The sequence below is a fragment of the Leucoraja erinacea genome, chromosome 10 (genome assembly GCF_028641065.1).
Source record: "Leucoraja erinacea ecotype New England chromosome 10, Leri_hhj_1, whole genome shotgun sequence".
NCBI lineage: Eukaryota > Metazoa > Chordata > Chondrichthyes > Rajiformes > Rajidae > Leucoraja > Leucoraja erinaceus.
This window is the reverse complement of record NC_073386.1, coordinates 50,578,286-50,602,468: the sequence shown is the minus strand read 5'-3', so window position 1 is coordinate 50,602,468 and position 24,183 is coordinate 50,578,286. Positions and strand designations below refer to the sequence as shown.

Here is a 24,183-nt window from a genome sequence, read left to right as displayed (position 1 = left end):
AGTTTGAATCGGCTACTCTGGATATAATTGTTCCTGCTTGCTCTAAGATGTAGCCATTGACCCTACTCGGCTGCAGTTTAGTTTAATTTATTATTGTCACGTGCACCGAGGTACAATGAAAAGCTTTTGTTCCGTGCTACTCGGTCAGTAGAAAGACTATACACGATTACAATCGAGCCATTTACAGTGTATAAATATCAGAGTTAAAGTAAAAAATGCTGCTCTAAGAATGGAGATTGAAGAGTGTGGAGCTATTGTAATATGTGTTTGCTGATCTGCTTCTGTGGCTAGCACGTAAAGCAGTGGTTCTTATCCTTTGAGGAAAGATTGAAAAGACTAGGCTTGAATTCACTGGAGTTTAGAAGGATGAGGGGCATCTTATAGAAACTTATAAAGACTGGACAACCTAGATGCAGGGGAAATGTTCCCAATGTTGGGCGAGTCCAGAACCAGGGGAGGCCATTTAAGACTGAGGTGAGGAAAAAAAGTTTTCACCCAGAGAGTTGTGAATTTGTTGAATTCCCTGCCACAGAGGGCAGTGGAGGCTAAATCACTGGATGGATTTAAGAGAGAGTTAGATAGAGCTCTAGGGGCTTGTGGAATCAAGGGATATGGGGTTAGAAGGCAGGCACAGGTTATTGAATGGGGACGATCAGCCATGATCACAATGAATAGCGGTGCTGGCTTGAAGGGCCGAATGGCCTCCTCCTGCACCTATTTTCTGTTTCTATGTTAAGAACCGCTGACGTAAATAGTCGCCTGGGTTGGGTGCCATTCTTTCATTAAGAGATTAGTGAGATTTTAAAAATGGTTTTGCTTACTCTGCTCTTGGATTTTTCTTGGTAGCGGTTTTGATCAGTAAGCAGGTACTTGGTTACTGCGGTGATTTCGTAATTGTATTTCTGATAGCAAGCCAGTGCAGTAGGAGGGGACTTTTGATTCCTGCAGCAAGTTCTAAATTAGAATGGGAGACACGTGGAACTGTGGATAGTGGAATCTTGAATAAATGAACGGTGTTGGAGTAACAGTGGGCCAAGCAGCATCTCTGGAGGACATGGATAGGTGACATTTTGGGTCAGGACCCTTCTTGAGAACGATCCCCACCCAAAACGGCACTATCTACGTCCTCCAGAGATGCTATCGGACCCACTGAGTTACTCCTGCACTTTGTGTTCTAAATTAGAATAGTGTTGGGCTTGTAGCATTTATTGTGATTGTCCTTATTCATATATTTCATATGTTGTTAACTCTGATATAACCAATGTTAACTCCGAAATAGCCAATGTAGCAATTTTCTAGGATTTTTTTTGGTTTGACCTTGAGAAAATTATTAAAGTTAAAATGTATCTTTACCTGCTGGGCTAAAATGGAGACATTAAACCAGAAAATGTGAATGGACAGAGCATTCCTAATCTGATGTATAGATGTTATATCTGTAACTTTTTAGAGATATGAGAGGAATAGATTGGGTGGATGCAGAGTCTCTTGTCCAGAATTGGAGAACTAGACATGCGTTCAAGGTGAAGGGGAAAAGATTTAATAGGAATCTGAGGGGTAACTTTTTCAACAAAGACTTGTGGGGGTGTGGAACAAGCGCCAGAAGAGGTAGTTGAGGCAGGGACTATCATGGTGTTTAAGAAATTATTAGATGGGTACATGGTGATGAAGCCAACCCTTTAATAACTCATAATCACACTTATAATCATCATCTTTTTATTTATTTATTTTTATTAGAAGTACAAGGTGTACAAAAGTATAAACGGCGGCATATGACATACATTTATTGTACAGCTTCAATTTTAATTTTTAGCTAAGATGAAAGAGAAAAAGCAAGAAAGAGAAAATGAAAGAAAGTGGATGTGTAAGAATAGAACCCCTAGACTACCAAATAGGTGTAGTCGATGAGTGCGTAAGTAAAAGAAATGAGAAAAACGTAAAGAAATAAAAAGACACAAACAGAAAGAAAAACAAAGTGATGATATACCTGCTTCATATCTCTCCCCACCATCACCCAACCCGCAAGTCGGTTTAATTCCGAAGTTGTGTTGCACCATACTATCCTTGTGATGAATCAATGAATGGAATCCATGTCTACGAAAATTGCTCTGGTTTTCCTGCTAAGCCAAGTCTCATATTTTCAAGATGTAGCGTCTCAGACATGTTTGTAATCCACATTTTAAGAGTTGGGGCAGATGTATTTTTCCAAAATTTAAGTATTATTTTTTTTGTCGTTATCATGCCATAATTAAGGAAACGTCTTTGAAATAACACTTATAGTCTTTATTAGCCAAGTGCTTTATTAGCCAAGTATGTTTTGCAACATACGAGGAATTTGATTTGCCATAGTCATACCAATAAAATGCAACAGAACACACAAAATACATTTTAACATGAACATCCACCACAGTGATTCCTCCACATTCCTCACCATGATGGAAGGTGAAAAAAATTCAGTCTCTCCCTTCTTTGTCCTCCCACGGTCGGGGGCCTCTAACCTTCCGTTGACAGGACGATCTTATTCCCGTAGCTGGCGACGGGCCTTCTTCGTTGGTGCGATCAAGCTCCTGCATTTGGGGGGGGGGGGGGGGGGGGGGAGGAGAGAGAGAATCTCAGCTCCCCCGCACTGGGTGATCTACCCTGGGTCGGTGCTAGTCGATTGTGGTGTGGCTTTTGGAGCTCCCGACGTTGGTCTCAACCCGTGACTGCGAGTTCCTCGACGTTAAAGTCCGCAGGCCGCGGTGGGAGCGTCGATCCCAGGCAAAGGATCGGCTTTGATTGCAAGTTCACGTCCCCACGGTGAGGCTCAAAGTCAGTCCCGAGCAAGGCCTCCAGCTCCACGATGTTAGGCCGCAGAGCGACCGGAGATACGATCCGGAAAACAATCGCATTTCAGGCAAGGTAAGAGATTGAATAAACGTTTCCCCCGACCCCCTCCTCCACCCCCACAAAAAACAAACCATAAAACATTAACACATACTTTTTAAACGCACTAAAAATAACAAAAGCCAAAAAGGACAGACAGACTGTAGGCGAGGCTGCCATTGAAGTGTCACCTGGTGGAATGCTATATAGTTCCTTGAGGAGCTATATAAGATTACCCATCAGCAGTGGGTTTTATTTGCACAAGGAGAGAAGTGTCTCGGTCAAAGGCTGTGATCGCAACTCCAAAGTTAAGTTGGTGCAGCAGGACATTGATACACCAAAAAGAGATAGCATCTGAGGAAGCACAGATGTGAGACGGATTGATGTTAATTACAGGAATTGTGCTTTACTCTTACATTGTACAAAAGTCCGCATGCAACAAGGTACAAAGGTAAGCATATGTTAATAATTTGACACTGGATCACGACTTTTTGGGTCTTGGCTTAACGGGGTACACGGGTAAGGAAGTAAATGTGTTTAATCGCAAATACCAGCTGGCGGCTTTTGCGTGCCGCATGTGTCGAGGTAAGGACAATGAGTATGTTATCAACAGTTGCTAACTGGCGTCTTTTGGGCTCCGCATACAACGGTACAAAGGTAATGTCAATGAAGATGTTCATGGCGAGTCTGCGAGAACTGGGATGTAGTGGAACTAACAGATAGTATGTTACGTGATAGATGCTGACGGGCATCTTATGGACTCTGCACGCAACGGCGTACAAGGGACGCAGCAGAGTACAAAGGCGAGGGAAATGAACGTGATAATGGCAGATGCTCGCTGGCAACTTGAGCTAATGTATTTAAACACCTCCAACAGTTTTTGGGACTTCAACACTGGATTGGGCAGGTTTAGTGGGATATGGGCCAAATGTAGGCGGTTGGGACTGATGTAGATGGGACATGTTGGTTAGTGTGGGCAAGTTAGGCTGAAGGGCCTGTTTCCACACTGTGTGACTATGATAATTCTCTTGTATATATGTATGGCCCCGCTGTATCTCAATGCCAGTGTTGAAGGTTTGTTTTATTTATTGGTCTCTCAACGTTTCTTCTGCCACAGTGAGATGCAACATTCAAATACAGAAAACCTGTTTCATGTTGCTAATCCATTGACTTTCAGATTTCTCACGCTGTGGGTAAATTGAAACCATCGCACAGTGCTAACCACTTATGCATGATATCAACTGTGAGATCCACAGTGGGATCTTGACAAAACTGCCACTAGCCTTAAGACTTTGCTAAACAATTAAAAATGTATTCTTAAAAATCAGAAAAAAGAAAATGCTGTGAATACTCAGCAGGATAGTGGGAAGAGAAATGGAACCAATGTTTCAGGTCAATGACCCTTCTTGAGGATTGGGAAAATGGGTGAAGGGAGATGGCCCTGGGGTAAAACCAAGGTGACCCTAGGGATCACCTGTATGTAACCAAGTTCATCTCGTCACTGAGTAAGTGGGAGAATGAGAATGTCGACAAAGCAATGCAAGTTACAAAATGCAGGGCAGAAATGTGTACCTGGCCAGTTAGGTGGGTATGTTCTCCACTTGCATTGAAAATGGAGAGGTGGGGAAAACTGGGTGGATGGGGTGGAAAAGCAGCATTCAAGATAAGCTTATATTATTCTCAGTGATACAGACCCAGGAAGTCAACTTTTGGGTTCCTGGGTCAAAAACCACAAAAAACTAGATTACTTCTAGATGCGCTGGGATGCATCCTCATTGATGTGACCTGGGGTCATCGGGTGTTTCGGGTCTCACAACATCGGACTCCCTCGCCCAGGCGACCCAGCCGGGGTTGACCAGGCCCCGACTTGCGTCCCAGCAGCAACTGCCCACGGATCAGCCCTCTCTTTGAGTATTATTCTCAGTGATACAGACACAGGGAAGTCAACTTTTCAAATAATGACACATAAAATCTTTTTATGTATTGCAGTGCTTTTAAGTTGTGTGTTCAAATTCCACATTTGGTAATTTTTGTTATTCATTTAATCCATTTGCTGCCTCCAGACTCAGTTTCATAGACTGGCACAATGTACGATGCCATGAATTGTCAACTTTTCTTTCCAGATGAGTACTTTGTTCAATGTAGTGGAACACTTAAAGAAAATTAATTTTGAAAATATTGTGTTAGAGTGCGGTGGCACGGTAGCAGTAGAGTTGCTGCCTTACAGTGCCAGAGACACTGTAAGGCAGCATTGAGGCCTCAAATTGAGGCAGTGCAGCGTAGGTTCACTAGATTGATCCCTGGGATGGCGGGACTGTCATGTGAGGAAAGATTGAAAAGACTCGGCTTGTATTCACTGGAGTTTAGAAGGATGAGGGGGTTCTTACAGAAAATTATAAAAGGACTGGACAAGCAAATGCAGGAAAAATGTTCCCAATGTGGGGCGAGTCCAGAACCAGGGGCCACAGTCTTAGAATAAAGGGGAGATCATTTAAGACTGAGGTGAGAAAACGTTTTCACCCAGTTGTAAATTCATGGAATTCCCTGCCGCAGAGGGCAGTGGAAGCCAAGTCACTGGATGGATTTAAGAGAGAATTAGCAGAGCTCTAGGGGCTAGTGGAGTCGAGGGATATGGGGAGAAGGCAGGCATGGGTTATTGATAGGGGACGATCAGCCATGATCACAATGAATGGTGGTGCTGGCTTGAAGCACCGAATGGTCTCCTCCTGCACCTATTTTCTATGTTTCTATGTTTTGGACCCAGGTTCAATCCTGACTACGGGTGCTGTTTGTACGGATTATATACATTCTCCCCGTGACCTGCGTGGGTTTGCCCCAGGATCTCCGGTTTCCTCCCACTCAAAAGACGTACAGGGTTGTAGATTAATTGGCTTTGGTAAAATTGTAAGTAGTCACTAGTGCGTGTAGGGTAGTGTTTGTTTACGGGGATCAGTGGCTGGCGTGGACTCGCTGAGCCACAGGGTCTGTTTCTGTGTTGTATCTCTAATCTGCCGCGCAACCGTGACCGCCCTAAGTTGTATCGTATGACACAGAGGTTGGGCCTTGCATGTCGGGTTTCTTTCAAAATTTCTATTTTACAGTAAGAAATTCCACGGTAAGTAATTGTGTAATAGGTTGGTCAGTTTAAAAAATTGTTCTGTTAAAACTGGTGGGACCAGTTCTACATTTTTGATCCGTGTATTCTGCTATATCTAGTCGGAATGCTGCCTTTATTTCGGTTCAGATGACTTGTTACTGTGTAAGGTTGCATTTTACTTGGAGAGAATGGGCGGTCATGGTGGCGCAGCGGTAGAGTTACTGCCTTGCAGCGAATGCTGCGCCGGAGACCCGGGTTTGATCCCGACTACGGGTGCTGTCTGTACGGAGTTTGTACGTTCTCCCCATGATCTGCGTGGGTTTTCTCTGAGATCTTCGGTTTCCTCCCACACTCCAAAGACGTACAGGTTTGTAGGTTAATTGGCTTGGTAGATGTAAAAATTGTCCCTAGAAGGTGTAGAATAGTGTAAATGTGCGGGGATCGCTGGTTGGCACGGACCCGGTGGGGCGAAGGGCCTGTTTCTGCGCTGTATCTCTAAACTAAAACTAAAAATGAGTCCGTTGTATTTTGCTGATGTTCACAATATCCTGATAAAAGCTGTGATATTTAGGAATGTAGAAAACGTTCTAGTCAGCATCAAAGTCGCCATGGGTTTAATGTGCTAATCCAATGTTTAACTTACCATGTCTCTATTGATGGTCTGAAAATGTTGATGTCATTGTCAATGCATTATTAAGGGATTATTCCAAAGTACAGCATGGTCTGTTCCTCCAAGCTCTTTTCCTTTCATCCTATTTCATTTTTCTCTGATTAACTGATTGATATCCATTTGCTAAAGTCTTCTTCTTATCGAGTCCACACACAAGATTAGAAGTTGTTCAGCCAGAGCTGAACACACTTCTCGGCATCTGCACAATGGTGTCTGTCTTGCGCTTCTTGTGCGTCTTGTGCGTGGTGGTGGAAAGATTGGTTGAAACAGGGCCGCGACGTGAACGCTCTTTCCTTGACCCCTTTGCTAAAGTGAGTTACGGTTTTGATTTTAATTTAGTTGAGAGATACAGCGCGGAAACGCCCTTCGGCTCACCAAGTCCGCACCGACCAACGACCTCGACACGCTAACACTTTCTTACACACACTTGGGACAGTTTACATTTTATACCAAGCCAATTAACCTAGCAACCTGTGTCTTTGGAGTGTGGTGGGGTGGGGGGGGGGGGGGACTGCAGATCTCGAAGAATATCCAGGCAGCTCACAGGTAAAACGTACAAGCACCCATAGTCGGGATCAAACCTGGGTCTCTGGTGCTGTAAGGCAGTAGATTTGGTGATTTATGTGAAACTGCTAGGGGTGGCAAACTGTTGATATGCTTTAAAGACGTCAAGGCTACTAATGGGCATTGATGCAAGGAACTGTAGTTGCTGGTTTACAAAAAGAGAGGGTTCTTGGGTAACGGGTCAGGCAGCTTCTCTGGAGAACCTCCATGGGTGATGTTTTGGGTTGGGGCCCTTGTTCAGACTGATTGTAGTTGGGTGGAAGAAAGTTGGAAAAGAGGTGGAGGGGGGGGGGGGGGGGAACAAAAGCAGGCGAGAATTATGTATTGAAAGGACAGATGAGGAATGAAAAGCACTCCGTAGTCTGACACAGTGAATAGTGCATCAAGTGCGACCATAGAGTGGTAATGCCTACTGGTGTGGGATATGATAGTCAGAGGGTTAATTCCTCCCAGAGCAGAAGCATAGACAGTGTTTTCATTGTACAAATGAACATGCACAAGGATGGGTAATGGTCTGGAAATTATCTGAGAATGACCAGTCCAGACTAGTTTGAAGAAGTGTCACAACCCAAAACATGACCTATCTGTCTTCCAGAGATGCTGCCTGACCCACTGAGTTACTCCAGCACTTGTTCATGAATAGTAATGAGGCCGAAGAAAGAATAATCTTAAATAATTTCTACACTGCGAAAGAGCTAACTTTAAGGGAGGAGGGCCAGAATAGCAGATTCAAGAGCTAGAGGACATGGGTTTAAGGTGAGGGGGTGAGGGAAACATAATAAGGAATCTGAGGGGCAACTTTTCTATGTAAAGGGTGGTGGGTATATAAGTTGAGCTGCCAAAAGAGGTAGTTGAGGCAGGCACTATCGCAATGTTTAAAAGACATTTGGACAGGTACATGGGTAGGATAGGTTCAGAGCGATATGGGCCAAACGCAGGCAGGTGGGACTAGTGTAGATGCGGCATGTTGAGCGGTGTGTGGAATTGGATTTTTGCCAGGTTTAGATAAGCTTAAGTTTTCCAAGTATTTAGATGGAGGACATTTCAGTCGGATAAAGAGTCTGGTAATTTGAGCATGACGGTAGTTTGGTAGAACTGGGTATGTTGCTAAAATATGATGAAGGTTGACTACTTTCATAATCCATAATCTAGGTAATAGTTTGGAGGCAATTTGCTCATAAACCTGTTGGAAGGGACTGCAGATAACTCAAATATCACTGTACCTTAATTGGTGCATGTGACAATAAATGTGAATCAGATGCTGGTTCTCGACCTGAAACGTCACCCATTGCTTCTCTCCATAGATGCTACCTGTCCCACTGAGTTACTCCAGCTTTTTGCATCTATCTTGACCTATTGACCTACATACCTGTAAATCTTTTGAGTGGGAGGAATTCCAAAGATGTACATGTTTAGACGTACAGACATCCCACATTCCAAAGATATACAGATTTGTAGGTTAATTGGCTTGGTAAAATGTTAAAAAAAAAAGATTATCCCTAATGGATGTAGGATAGTGTTAATGTGCGGGGATCGTTGGTCGGCGCGGACCCGGTGGGTTGAAGGGCCTGTTTCCACGCTGTATCTCTAAACTAAACTAATCCGAAGACCTAAACCCACGCACGTCTCGGGGAGAACACACAAACTCCGTACAGACAGCACTGGTAGTCGGGAACTAATGTCATGAAATAACAATCACAATAATACTTTATTAGCCAAGTATGGTTTGCAGCATGTACGAAGAATTTCATTTGCCAAGTCAGTCATATAATTAAAAGCAACGGAACGCACAAAATACATTTTAACATAAACATCCACCACAGTGACCCCCCACATTCCTCACTCTGATGGAAGGTGAAAAAAGTTCAAATCTTTTCCCTTCTTTGCTCTCCCACGGTTCGGGGGCCTCGAGTCCTCTGACGGGACGATCTTGACTCCTGTAGCCGGCAGCGTAAACCTACCTCGTAAACCTTTTCTCTGTCTGTTTGTCAGGTGCCCCCATTGGAATGTAGGTTGTACTGGGCAACAGGAACCAACATCCACGCAAACACATATTGCACAAAATGAGCACTTTGAAGAAAAGGTAAGACAGTTTTAATATTTAAAATTTGAAATTGCTTAGTGGATCATGATAACATGAATACTTTTTCAGGTGCAAAAATGTTGTTTTAAAGTAAAAAGATTAAACTTGTATAAATGAAAGGAGACTGGCACGTTAGTTTAGTTTATTGTCCCGTGTACTGAGGTACAGTGAAAAGCTTTTGTTGGGTGCTAACCAGTCAGCGGAAAGACAATACATGATTACAAACAGTGTACAGATCTGAGAGGAGATTAGATCATAGCTAAAGTAAAAATGCTGCTGTTGGAGCAGAGATTTAAGAGTGGAGTGATTGTAATGCATGATCGCAGGTCCACTTCTGTGACCATCACACAGTCGCCTGGGTTGGGCATCTTGGATCAATTTATTTTGTGCTATTTAAAAAGTCAATTTTTAATAAGTTTAGCAATTGGTGGTCAGTGTCTTTTCATTCATTTTCACAGAGCATAAATTGAGTGGGTGTACTTTCCCCCCCCCCCCCCCCCCCCCCCCGTTGTGTTATGTTACTGTTTGCTTGGATTTGTCTATAACAGCTAGAATTTCATTTACCTGCAAATTGTATGTTAATATAATCTAGCTCAAACAGGATGTGTCTGATGAGTCTGCAGATGTGAAGCATTCGCATATTAGCCGCCAGCTAGATCCCCTCCTAGAACAGTACACGCATGCAAACCAACAGGTAAGGTTATGTAAATTCTGAATGGCTATTTCAAACTTTCCCATTTGTAAAATGTGCCACGTTAAATGTTTTAATTTGTGGTTCTTAAGGTGCAATAGCTACCATTCACCAGGATATTTGCATGTTTTGAATTAAACATTTTGGCCGTTTGAATAGACCTGTTCTCAATATTGGGTCATTAATTATTTGTCTTGTCATTGTGACGTGGTAGTCATTGCACAAACCATATAAAACATTTATTGCAGTTAGTTCCTCCTAAAGGAGACTATGGGGATAACATTGTCATACTAGTTGAGTTAGTTTTTTAAAGAAATAATCCTTTTGCATATTCTGACCAGAAGCAAAGATCTGAGAGATAAATTTAATAGTACAGTATTTATAACAGGAGGGGAAGTATGGTTTTTGCTGTGAAAACTTATAAGCAACTTATTTTTAGACTGGAAAAGATACTTTTGCTCTGGTATTTTATTTCATTCACGTGTTTAAACTATGATGTTTTATTCTTAATTGTTTACTGTATGTTGTGTTACTTGCGGGCGGAGCAAAAGGCAAATTCCTTGTATGTGTACATACTTGGCCAATATAAGTTTATTCATTCATGCTTTCTCTTGGACCGTGCAGTTGAATTCATCTCTTCAATGATTTCTTACTGCTTTTTAAAAAAAAACAAGTTTACCCCAAGGGTTTTTTTCACTTCATGCCATTTTTGTTAAGCATTTTAAGTATTGGCATCATTCTCCACTTGAAGGTATTTTTGTTTTAAACATACAGCGTGGCCCTTCGGCCCACAGAGTGCGTTGCTGACCAGCGATCCCTGCAGACTAATGCAATTCTCTGCACACTAGGGACAATTTACAATCTTACCTAGCTAATTAACCTACAAACCTGTACGTCTTTGGAATGTGGGAGGAAACCACAGGAGATCCTGGAGAAAATCCACGCAGGTCACGGAGAACGTACAGACAAGCACCAGTAGCCCGGATTGAACCCTGGTCCTTGGTGTAGGGCAGCAACTCTACCGCTGCACCATTATTTGGCCGTTCAATAACTGCTTTTTGGATGTTCTCTCATACCTTGTCCAATAGGTACATTATTTGCATGTAAACCATGACAGTAAGAAGGTAAAGTACACAAAAGCTTTTTTGTGTACCTTCGATTCTCCAGCATCTGCAATTCCTTCTTAAACACAGTAAGAAGGTAGTTTGGTCAAATCATGGTTGATTGCGATATTGCCCACTGGTAGCTCTATAGAGTTTAATCATTTTTGCTACCACCTTTTTAAAAAACTCTTATCAGCCTGGAGACACGAAGGACGTTTGTATATTTTCTTGGATTAATTGGAGTTGTGATTTAAAAAAAAAAAAACCTGAGCTGTAGCACTGCTTATTATTTAATGTTTATTGACCAAGCCTAATTCTTTATAAAAGTAGCAGTTCCATCTTCTCTAACTGATACAATTTATGAGTTGAAAGTTCTATCAGTTATTTGTTATTTACTCTAAAGACAAAGGAAGGGCGATATTTTTTCTATGCGAAACAACGTGATGTGGAGGGCTAGTTGGAAATGTGGAGTTTTAGTTAATATTTTGGAATGATTATTTGTGGCATACAGTTGATGATTTGAGATGCTCGTCATGAAATGTGTTATACAGGTTACTTAGTAAGCTGCCGGGTTTTCAAATACTGGAATGCTCTCCCTCCCCCTCCCATTCCCAATCTGTCCTTTCTGTCCTGGGCTTCCTCCACTGTCAGAGTGGGGCCCAGCGCAAATTGTTTCGGACCAGTCTAATTATCTCCCGATTATATTTTATCAATGTCACCTCCCCTAGCTAACAATGATCTATTCTACATTTTCCTTGAACTACATCTCATTTGATGTCTCGTTTTCACATTTTACCCTTCGTTATCTCTATGTCACCTTCTCCCCGACTCTCGCTCTGAAGAAGGGTCTCGACCTGAAATGTCACCTATTCCTTCTATCCAGAGAAGCTGCCTGTCCTGCTGAGTTACTCCTGCATTTTGTGTCTTTCATCTGAAATGGGAAATATTAAATGTAATAAATGCGATACATTGATGCTTGCAGTCTCACGCCAAGTTCATTGTTCCCATTTGTTTGTTGATTGTTGAGAAAGGCTGTTCCATTTGTGGACAATGATGTTCAAAGTAAGCGTAACAATGTTCTGGCAGAAATGCCAAATGGCTGATCCATCTCGACATTGTCCTGACAATCAAAGCCATCGCAAAAGTCTGTTTCCTGCCAATTCAATTTGCTGCATGTGAAATCAAGTTGCGTCTACGTATACCGCATATAACAAAGGCGGACAACATCGCATCTGTAGCTCTGAAGACTGATGTTCCAGAACTAACAGAGTCTCCAAGCTGTCTGTTCTGGTACAGAGAAAGCACTATTGACCTGACGATGTGGAAAAGCTATGCACATCTAATCTAGCTAATTATTAGAACATAGAACAGTACAGCACAGGAACCCAGTCCACAATGTCTGTGCCAAACATGATGCAGAATACAAATCTTACCTGCCTGCATATAATCCATATCCCTGCCTAGCCATTTCCCTTCACAGATGCTGCCTGACCCGTTGAGTTACTCTAGTACTCTATGTCATTTGAAGTAATAAGTGTCCTGCTCTTAACTGATTGTGTTGTTTTACCTTTTAACAAGAACAACTTTCTTTATATACAGCATGTGAAATCTGAACAGTCTGCCTTTCCTCACCCTGGACTCGAGCCTTCTGTAGAACTAGTGGAACCACCTGCTAGCGTAGCTGCTAGTATTGATGACATTTCCAGTCTGACTACCTCAGAGAACACATCCTTTCAACACAGGCAAGTGTTCTGCACTATCCAACAACCTACCTTGACTCGCCAATTATATTGGTAATTTAAATTTAACGCTGTGACATTTGCTCTAAATGATTTAAAGGTTTATCGTGACAGACTAAAATTATATATTTCAAAATACAGTAATGCCTGTAATGGCAGATTATTATATCGTTCAAGGAATCTTTCCTCTAGCCACTATGATTGAACACGGGGGTAAGGAGATAGTTTTGTTACGCATGCGAGCTCTCCACGAGACATTCAAAGCCGTCCAAAGATAAATCTTCAAAACACAATCTCTTGAATAATAGTTTATTTATTGTGGTAGTAAAAACAGTAAGATATTAATCCAAACGTTTTCTTGTTTAAGTACATTTTGATCTTGCTCGTAGTCAAACTCGTGCATGGTCTGAAACTACTGTCACTACATTGCTCACGCGCATGAATGAGAAACAACAAGAACGGTTGAATCGATCAACTTCACCCACTCGAGCTGTAAAGCATGGCACACAGTCAACCGCCTGACCGGCAGAGCTACATCCAAACCCGGCAAATGCACAGTGACTGCCAACACAATCGCATCTCAACTAGTCAAGAATGGTCGATTCACAAACTCTGACCGTGATTTCTCGTGCGAAGTGAGCAAAGAGGTGGCCGATTCATGGAAAACTTACTGAGTGGATACGAACCTAACAACGGCTTTCACCTCTGAGGAAATGGCTACAGCACTCAAGATGCTGAAAGCAGGAAAGGCCCCCGGATCTGACAGCATACACCTGGAGTTTTTACTTCATTCTGGAGACGCTGCTACCAACTAGATCTGACAGTACCTGTCGACCTCCATGGAGAAGTGTAAAATACCATAGATCTGGCGTCATGCAACAGTCATCGCTCTCCTGAAACTGAATAAGATAAAGGATCCTAAAAGCTACTGGCCCATCTCGCTCCTCATCTCGCTCCTCTGTATCCCATACAAACTCTTTGAGAGGCTGATCCATGGGCCTATCAACCCCATCATAGACCCTCAACTACCCCACGAGCAGGCTGGTTTCCGCCAAGGTCGATCTACTGCGGACCAGGTAACCCTCATCACCCAAGACATCGAGGATTGCTTTGAGGCAAATGAGAAGGCAGGAGCTGTTCTTATAGATCTGACAGCTGCCTATGACACCGTGTGGCACTGGGGACTAACTGCAAAGCTACTTCGGGTGCTTGGTACGCTACATCATGGAGCTGATATCAAACCGCAGCTTTGTGCTTAAGACCAGTGATGGACAGTAGAGTAGGCAACGTAGACTGAAGAATGGCGTCCCACAGGGATCCGTCTAGGCTCCACTGTTTTTCAACGTGTACATCCATGACCTCCCAGAGACCATCGCTGGAAAATATGGGTATGCTGACGATCTAGCCATCCTGATGAGACACAAAGAGTGGAAGACAATCGAAAGCTTCTTGAGTCAAGACTTGGGGACTTTGGCAGTATACCTACGACAGTGGCGTCTAAAGCTGAGCGAAGGCAAAACAGTGTCAACAGCATTCCATCTAAACAACAAGGAAGCTAAGCGAGAGCTAGCTGTCTTCGTTAACGACAGGCGCTTGGACTGCCAACAAACACCCACTTACCACGGCGTAAAGCTGGACAGGTCACTTGCATTTCGTCAACACCTGGCTGGTCTCCGCGACAAGGTCATGGCACGTAGCGGCCTCATCCGACGGCAGCAGGAACCAGTTGGGGAGCCAGTCCATCAACTCTTCGCACCTCTGCCTTAGCTCTTGTGTATGCCCCAGCTGAGTACTGCACACCCGTATGGAGTAGAAGTAATACCAGCCTGGTAGACACAAGCCTGAACAGCACCTTGCGATCCATCACTGGGTGCCTCCAACCTACTCCAGTCGAGCAGCTCCCTATACTTGCAGGCATTCCGCCTGCAGGGATCCGAAGGCAAGCAGCAACTCTGGCACTATCTCGTTGTGCCATAGACCCAGATCACCTCCTCCATCAGGCTATTAGCAGAGAGCAGAGGCCGCCCTGACTGAAGTCTCTTCACCCCTTTGCTCCACATGGAAAACAACTCCCAACATCCATCCAGCCAACTGAGACAAAAGCACACTGGATAGCCACCAGTGGTCACAGGAGTGGGAGGCAACCTCATCTCCATTACACAGCTACATCTCTTCACCAGTCTCTTGTCCAGGGTCTGGCCTCCCCAGCGGAGCATGGGTGAAGCTCAACAGACTTGGTACTGGAGTTGGGCGTTTCAATGCCAGCATGTGGAGATGGGGACTCCGCCAGAGCCCAGCCTGTGAATGCGGAGCAGAACAACAGACAGCCAACCATGTCATCTCTGGGTGCCTGTTCTACCACCCACCAAATGGAGTTCAGGGCCTGGCAGACATTGACGCAGAGACAACAACCTGGCTGCTCAACACCTGGCTTGAGATCTAACTATCCCTTTGGTTTATGAAGGAACTGTAGATGCTGGAAAAATCGAAGGTAGAAAAAATGCTGGAGAAACTCAGCGGGTGAGGCAACATCTATGGAGTGCAGAAATGGGTGACGTTTCGGGTTGAGACCCTCCTCCTCGGTCTGAAGAAGGGTCGACCCGAAACGTCACCTATTCCTTCACTCCATAGATGCTGCCTCACCTGCTGAGTTTCTCCTGCATTCCTTTGGTTTGTTTCATTCGAAAGAAGAAGAGGAGAATGTGGTCGAAAGCTGTGCCTTCTCCCCCATGCTTCCTCCAACTAACACTAAAAACTACTAGCATGTCTGTGAAAATCCTCGCCGCAAACAAGCCTCCACCTACGTTATAAATCCCACCCACATAATTACAGGCAGATAAAATTTAAAGGTAACTGGTTATAACATACTGAGTTAAGCTAAATGGCTACTACATTGCCAATGTGATTTATTTCTTAGGAATGTGTAGCCATAAGAATGAAAGCAAGCATTTGTACTTGACAATTATTAAAATTGAGTTCATATTTTGTAAAAACGTTGATTAGTTCAGGGTGCGTGTTTTAATTTTTAAGTTTCTTAAAGTTGTTGGGGAAGGACTTAATTGAAACAATTTGTTAAATTTGTGTCATTTTTTTTCTTTCTCTTAGTGTAACCGAAAATTCCAGTGATGATACTCCTGAAATAAGCTATGAACCATCGAAAGCTGACTGTGACGCTGGAGGGGAAAGTGAGGCCATTCCTCAAAGCAAGCCATCCTCCTATCCCAGTCTGATTGAGAGGTGAGTGTGTTTACAAAACCATGTTGCTTTGTCTGGTGTGCAGTACCTGGCTGCTTCATGCTCTGCTTGGTTCACATTACTGTACGTGCATGAGTGTCAATAGTCATATACACTGACAGCAGAACAACAAAGTTCTTGCTTGTATGCAGCATTGCTATGGTATAAATAACACAATGGTATAAATAACAAAATGTACCAACACCTATTATGTTTCTGGCTGCACAACGAAGCATTAAATAGAAAAAAAGAAAACCCCAAAAAAACCATGTTCCTATATTATAGTCCTCAGGAAAAACCTAATGATGAGGAATCTTCTTCAAATGGCAAGGAAAACGTGCCCATTTCTAGTTCCGAACCTGAGCTTACTGAGATTCCAAAGACTGTTTTGCCTGAAGCTGACCAAGAGAAGCCAGCAGTAGATCAAAAATCCAACACAACACAGGCCTTGCAGACGGAAGAGTTGGCAGAGGTAAGAATGACTTAATATCTTCATGCCAGATGCGCATTTTTTTTTTGTGTGTGCCAAGTTGGTCAAATTTCCAGTCTCTTGGGCTACCATCCAAGTATCCAAAAACATCATGTTTTAGCAAAAGCCACGTGGTGTGATAACTTCTTAAACAAAAAACACCTTTTTTAAATTGTAAATCCATACTTCCCAGCCTTTGGGTCACGAGGATGTCTCGGAAATCTGATATAGCTCAACAGTTTTTTTTTTTTTTAAGTACCTATCAGAACTGCTTTGCAATCCCTTCATGGCAGTGACAGTCTTTCGTAATGGAAGAATTAGAGGCCCAAATAGAGGCCTAAACTACATTTTCCATCGGCTTCAACAGTACAGCGGATCACAATTAAATCAAGGAGATTACGTTATAAATTAAGTTGATTGACTAAAAGCTGTAAAAGAGGGCATTTTTTCAATGTGTTTTTCTTGGAGAGTTTATTAATCTTGGAGTCATTAATCTTCATTTAAATAATGACAAGCGATTGTTAAAGTTTTTAATAACTACAAACAAATCTGTGGATGGCGTTCGATTGCTGAAACTTTAATCCAATTTGAAGTGTTTCCAACTTTCATTTTCAATGTCAATTGCAAAATCTGATATTAACCAGTGAGAAATTGGCTGTTTAGTTGTTTAAAAAAAAAAAATAGTTTAAAACTTATGACTGGTTGTTACTTGTTACTTTAATTGAGGAATTGAGTTGAAAATGTGATTTGTTTACCAAGAACGTTTCAAAGTAGTGGCAAAGTTGCGCAGCAATAGAGTGCTGTCTTCCTGCGCCAGAGACCCAGGTTCAATCCTGACTACGGGTACTGTCTGTACAGAGTTTGTATGCTCTCCCTGTGACTGCGTGGGTTTTCTCCGGGTGCACAGGTTTCCCCCCACATTCCAAAGACGTGCAAGGTTTGCAGGTTAATTGGCTTGGTATAATTGTAAATTATCCCTGGTGTGTGTAGGATAGTGTTAGTGTGCGGGGATCGCTGAGCGGACTTGGTGGGCCGAAGGGCCTGCTTCTGCACTGAATCTCTAACCTTGCTGCGGTTTCCTCCCACATTCCAAGATGTACAGGTTTGTAAGTTAATTGGCTTTGGTAAAGATTGTCTCTCGTCCAGGATAGAACTAGTGTGCGGGTGATCGCTGATCAGCATGGACTTGGTTGGTCAAAGGGCCTGGTTCCATGCTGTATTATCTAAACTTAGCTAAAGTAATACTTGTGAGCAGAAAGGGAGGAAAAATAGTAATCGCTGGTTGCACTGGATTTGGTTTTGCTTTTAAAATTGCATGACTTTACACTAATTCTGCCGATAGCTGATTAATTGGGCTGACGTTGCTCTTGAGGTTAGAATTATAAGGGTTTGTGATCTGCTGAGAGTCTTGTTTGAATCTTTAAAATGTTTTTTTGAGCTAGTCAAGTATCAACAATATTTTAAATGCAAGCTGATATGAATTTCACTTTGATATAGGACGCTGAAGTTCCAAGAGAACCTCCGATTCCATCTAAAGATTCGGGAGACATTCCCTCGTTTGATGAATGGAAGAAGAAAGTCATGGAAGAAGAGAAGGAGAAAAGTATGCATTGGAAAGCTTGAGAGATGACCTGAGTGAATGGAAACATTGGTGGTACAGAGGCTAGAGCTGTAGGGGTGGGGTGGCGCAGCGGTAGAGTTGCTGTCTTTCAGCACCAGAGACCAGAGTTTGATCCTGACTACGGGTGCTGTCTGTACCGAGTTTGTACATTCTCCCTGCGTGCGTCTTCTCCGGGTGCTCTGGTTTCCTCCCACACTCCAAAATCGTACAGGTTTCTTAGGTTAATTGGCTTGGTAAAATGCCCCTAGTGTGTGTAAGATAGAGTTAATGTGCAGCGATTGCTGGTCGGCACAGGCAGGGTGGGCCGAAGGGTCCATTTCCACGCTGTATCTCTAAACTAAATCTGGGTTCAATCCTGACCTGCGTGGAGTTTGCGCATTCTTCATTTATAACCACATGGGTTCCTCATGAATACACAGGTTTCCTCTCGATTACCTCTGTTGTGAGATGTGTGAATAGGAATACAATGTCAGGACCAGAAGAAGCACTGGAGTCACATTGTCTGGTTCCTAGAATGTTGTTGTTCAGTCACCAAATCAAATTCAGTTCTCCTTAACTTTTTCCACATTATCTGCCTCTAAGTATCTTCTGAGATTTACTTTTATGGTTGAACAATTTCGTTGTGCATTGATCAACTCAGAATTATAAGTGGACCAGCTTTTTAAACTTGCATCAGTTTTCCATTGTTTAAGAAGGAACTACAGATGCTGGAAAATCGAAGGTAGACAAAAATGGAAGGTAGACAAAAATGCTGGAGAAACTCAGCGGGTGAGGCAGCATCTATGGAGCGAAGGAAATAGGCAAAGTTTTGGGCTGAAACCCTTCTTCGGACTCCAGCATTTTTGTCTATCAGTTTTCCATTGTTGATTCTGGAGAATACATTTTTCACAGCTTGCTTCAAATCCTAGAAAGCGACAACTGTTTGAATTTTATAAACATTCGAATATTCTGGATGAATAGTTTGCTTATATAACAGTACCATATTTAATTGATGAGACTCCTTGTCAAATATAGTGTTTGTGAACTGGAAAAAATGCTTCTGTTTTCTTTTTAAAATATTGACCCGTTGGGGGCCAAAGCAATGTTTCTGTAATCTGGATGGGTTTTTTTTTCAGGCCAGTCATTACATACTTCCAGTGGTGGGCTTCATTCTTCAAAAAAACTACAGAAAAACTTCAATAACTATGCATCTGTGGAGTGTGGAGCAAAAATTCTCGCTGCTAATCCAGAAGCAAAGGTATTACATTCTTTATTCAAGGATTGTAAAGGGCCTGTCCCACTTTCACGACCTAATTCACGACCTCTGCCGAGTTTGCCCTTGACTCGTACTCGCAGCATGGTCGTCACGAGGTCGTAGGTGGGTCGTAGCAGGCCGTGATGCTAGTCGTAGGTACTCGTGGCATCAAGTAGGTCGGGGCCTTTTTTCTAGACTGATGAAAAATATCCACGAGTAAAAAAGGTTGTGAATTAGGTTGTGAAAGTGGGACATGCCCTTTACTTGTCATTTATAGTAAGCACATTATTTTTATTGAACTGTTATTGTGCTTCTGTCTTGGTGTGTCTCTGTTAAAGAATAGAATTCTAAAAAGCTAGACCTGTCTGTCAGGGATGGAATAATGGGGCCATGTTCTTGGCAATTATTTATATGGATGTGCATGTGTGTATAATGTATGTGCCCATATAAAACGGGTCAAATTATAATTCCTCCAGATGTGTCGGTGCTGCTGTGGCAAGGCTAAGCAGCAACTGGCTTAAGTTTATGCTGTGCACTTAATCTTTAAAAAGACACCAATACACTTGCCGGATGAAGATGACAAAAACGTTGTTAAAGCAATGCTCAATGTGTGCATCACTCATTGGGCATTCAGAGCTCATTTTCCTTTTTTCTTAAATGCTATGTATGCATAATTTTAAATCTGAACCTTCTAAAGTAAGTTCTGGTCCATTGCAACAGTCCTTGAACAGATGGACCATAAGAGTGGGAGCAGATAGATTTGTGCATGAGACGTGTGCACGCCTATGCTAGTATTTATTGTTCCTTTGTCCATAACCAAGTGCCTTTGGAGGTGTGTGGGTGGGAACTCACAATAGTGAGACATTGTGCTGCAGTACAAGTGCTCTTTGTTGTTTGGTTAGAGCTTTCTCGAGTTTTACCCAGTGATGACAAAATGGTGATCCACTCCCAGGCTTGACTAGTGTGTGACTTAAAGGGAGCTGCAGTTGCTGGGGTAAAAAACCTTGTTCCTTAGGCATCCAAGGCCATTAATTTCATTCTCGGTGGTCAATGGGTTTTTTATTGTCACGTGTACCAGATTCAGTGAAATACCTTTTTTTTGCCTACTGCTCAGCAAGACTATCCCCGTACATAAGCACAATCCCCGGTTAGTACAGTACGCACAGAGTGCCCACAGAGTCCATGTGCAAGAGTTGCCATTTGGCATCATTTTATAGTTCCAGCTGCAGCTGGCCACAAAGGCCCGGTGCAGCTGTCGCCTCCATTTGCAGTCGTCCCGCGAACCATCGTCCCTCTCCACGCCTTGCCCTCTTCAGCCATCGTTTCCCCAGTGGGCGCCTCCTGCAGCGGACCTTGAGGGCCCAGAAGGAAAGTATGCCCGGCTCCTCTCCTCAGGGCCATTTGTCTGGCATCTGCCACTGTCGCAGTCTGCTTCCATCCCCTCTCCAAATCCCGATCCAAGGAGCGAGCAGGGACCAGACACGGCAGCCTTTCCTCTCCAGGCGAGCCGGGCCTGCTGTTGGGATACAACTGCAGGCCGTGCTCCACTCTGCTGCAGGGCTTCCTTCTCCATCATTGAGGCCCTGCACTGTATCCCACTTCCGGACTGCTTACCAGCCCTCTGTTCCTCTCTGGGGGGGGGGGGGGGGGGGGGGGGGTCAGGTCACCGGGCTCAGTGCCTGGCAGGCCGTGCTCAGTGAGCCAGGCCTGTTGTTGGGGGCTGCTGCAGGGCCTTCGGGAAGCGACTCTGTTGAAGTCAAGATCGTTTTTGAGGTCAGCACAGTGGCCAACAGAACAGCACTTCGATCCTCCCTGTCTGTTTGGACTTTCTCCCTGTGACCTCTTGTGGGATTTCTTCGAGTGCTCCGGTTTCCTCCCACACTCCAAAGAAGTGCAAGCATGTAGGTTAATTGGCTTTGGTTTAAAAAAAAAATTGTAAGTTCCTAGTGTGTAGGATAGTGCTAGCCTACCAGGTGATCGCTGATCAGCGTGGGCTGAAGTGCCTGTTTCCACACTATTTCTAAAATCTGAAGGCTTGTTGGTATACACTGCAGTCACTGGTTGTCATGGTGAAGAATCAGCATTTGGGATGGTGGGTAGGGTGCTATTAAAACAGGCTGTATTGGCCTGGATGTTTTTGGTCCTTGAATGCTGTTGGAGTGGCATTTAATCACGCAAGTGAAAAGTAGCTTTCTACTTGGGGGACTCGTCTTCTGTGAAGTCAGAAGATGAGTTGATCTTTGTAGAAGGCCCAGTTTCTCACCTTTTTGGGTTGCTGGCCTATAGCTTTTGATTAAAGTGGTGTAAATGTGAGATGTGATGACAGTGTCAAGGGGTGGTGTTTAGATCCCATTGGAGATGGCCATTGTCTAGCAAACATGCATTCCACTTCTTTAGTTCAAGGCGGGATAGTGTCTGGGTCTGAAGAATCATCTCGACCCGAAACGTCACCTTTTCCTTTTCTCCAGAGATGCTGCCTGACCTGCTGAGTTACTCAGCTTTTTGTGTCTCTCCTTGGTTTAAACCAGCATCTACAATTCCTTGGTAGACACAAAATGCTGGAGTAACGCAGTGGGTTCCTTCCTACACATAGCGTCTGGATTTACTGTATTCAGGCACCATCTATCGAGTTATGGATGTTGAGCTGGCAGTGGTGTGCATCCACTTTTCTGGCCTAATGGGAAAGAGAAGGAAAGTTATTAAGCAGCTGAAGATGTCCAGCGTTAGTGCATTACTTTGAGCTCCTGTTATGACATCCTGGGGCTTAATTAAAGGCCTGCAATGACCTCCGTGAGACTTAATTGTCTGTGATGTATTTTGGTCATGGAAAGTTTCGCATTAATACTTGATGACCAAGTTTAATGAATCAATTCAATGATACTTGATTGTCACATATACCTAGGTACGGAGAAATGCTTTGTTTTGCGTACAACCTGGTAAAATCCGATAGCATATCGCCGAACAATCCTACCTGCTGCTGGTAACAGGCCCCATGCTACCAGCAGTAGTTCCCCATCAGTAAAGTGTCTTGACTGATCCTTTGATTTTTGCAGCAGTTATTCACATCTGATCCTTAGAATTTAGCACTATTGTACCTCTTGTATGGGATCTGGAGCTGAGTAAAACAATTAAGTGGGGTTTGTTGCCACTGTTTACTATTCCTTGAATGACCAGGGATAGATTGATAAAATGTAATTTGACATGATTGATTTGCTGGGTGTATTTATACAATGTTCCATTATGTCGGGTAGATAATTGCATTTTGGAACAGCACTGGAACAGCTAGTTCCAGAGAGAGAATGCATTGATTGGCACGGCATCCAGAATGTTTGCTTTTGAGATTTGCTACATTAGATACAATCGGCTACCTGATATTAAATGAGGCAAATTAAATTGATTTAAGATTGGCTTTGGTGCCAATGTAAGGGTACAATAAAAAAAACCAAATTATTTTGATGTGAGCAAAGGTGAAAGTAAGATTAATGTTAATCCTGTGTACAGCATCCAGAAATAAAGACAAGTGTTTGTCAGGTTTCTAGGGTGGAAACATGAAAGGTGAGATTAAAACTTAAGACTTTTGCGTTTCTTTTTTGCTGTTTTGAGATAAGTAGGGAGTTGTAGGGTGGCACAGCAGTAGAGCTGCTGCCTTACACTGCCGGATCCTAACTATGGATGCTGTACGTTCTCCCACACTCCAAAGATGTACAGGTTTGTGGGTTAAGTGGCTTCAGTAGAATTGTAAATTGTCTGTGGTGTGTAGGTTAGTAAATTGTCTGTAGTGTGCAGGTTTACGGGGTGATCGTTAGTTGGCGTGGACTAGGGCTGAAGGGCCTGTTTCCGCGCTGTATCTCAAAACATCTGCATGCATTTATCGCAGTAGAGCATTTCAGTCCTAAAGGTGTTTATTACAATTTTGCCTTGCAGAGCAATTCAGCAATTCTAATGGAAAATATGGACTTGTACATGTTAAATCCATGCAGCGCCAAAATTTGGTAAGTTGTAAACCCAGGTCAACAATTTATGAAAATTAAAGGAAATCTCTTCATTTGATACCATTGGCAGAAAACAATCACAGGTAGAATAACGTCCTGATTTAATAGTTTCCTATGATACAGCAAAATGGCATTTTTTTTTTTTGCAGGTTTGTAATTGAGTTGTGTGAACCTATTCAAGTCAGACAGCTTGATGTCGCAAACTTTGAATTATTTTCATCTACGCCAAAGGACTTTCTAGTTTCCATCAGTGATAGGTATGTTTTAGTTACCACTGTTTAAAGGTTTTATTCCATACTTTGTTTTTAGTCCAATGGAAAAATCATCAGTGTTGGTCCAAGATGATTTTATTTTCTTGATAGCCCTGTCCCACTGTACGAGTTCATTCAAGTGCCCTCCCGAGTTTAAAAAAAAAAAAAAAAAATCTAACTTGTGGTAAGCGCCTGGAATGAACGTAGCTGGTACGTCAGAGTTCGGGGATGTCTCTTAGCGGCACATAACACTAACGGCAGGTACTCGGGAAACGTGATAAACTCGGGAAGACTCGTGAAGATTTTTCAACATGTTGAAAAATGTCCACGAGAGCCCCGAGTACCAACTAGCGGCCATTACCGTAAATCTCCGAGCAAAATCTCAAATTTATGTAAGGGGTAAAGCAAAAGTAAGACGTTGAAAATCTGAGGTAAAATTGAAAATACTAGAAGTAGTTTGGGTAAATGGAGCATCTGGAGAACTGAAATGAGTTGCTGTCGCCAACCTAAAACAATAATTCTTTCAGTCCGAAGATGCAGTTTGATCTATTTACGGCATTTAAAAAAAAAAAG

General features: G+C 43.1%; 1 protein-coding gene across 2 annotated transcripts in view; it reads left to right on the top strand.

Moving 5' to 3' along the window:
- suco (SUN domain containing ossification factor) overlaps nucleotides 1-24,183 on the top strand; it is a 79,562-nt gene that overhangs the window by 22,021 nt on the left and 33,358 nt on the right. For both annotated transcript variants that reach the window (XM_055642252.1, XM_055642251.1), the window contains exons 2-10: nucleotides 9,186-9,276; nucleotides 9,869-9,970; nucleotides 12,670-12,812; nucleotides 15,915-16,046; nucleotides 16,329-16,515; nucleotides 18,010-18,115; nucleotides 19,249-19,370; nucleotides 23,292-23,359; nucleotides 23,509-23,616. In XM_055642252.1, the coding sequence (XP_055498227.1) occupies nucleotides 9,186-9,276; nucleotides 9,869-9,970; nucleotides 12,670-12,812; nucleotides 15,915-16,046; nucleotides 16,329-16,515; nucleotides 18,010-18,115; nucleotides 19,249-19,370; nucleotides 23,292-23,359; nucleotides 23,509-23,616 (1,059 nt within the window). The remainder of the gene's footprint in view (nucleotides 1-9,185; nucleotides 9,277-9,868; nucleotides 9,971-12,669; nucleotides 12,813-15,914; nucleotides 16,047-16,328; nucleotides 16,516-18,009; nucleotides 18,116-19,248; nucleotides 19,371-23,291; nucleotides 23,360-23,508; nucleotides 23,617-24,183) is intronic.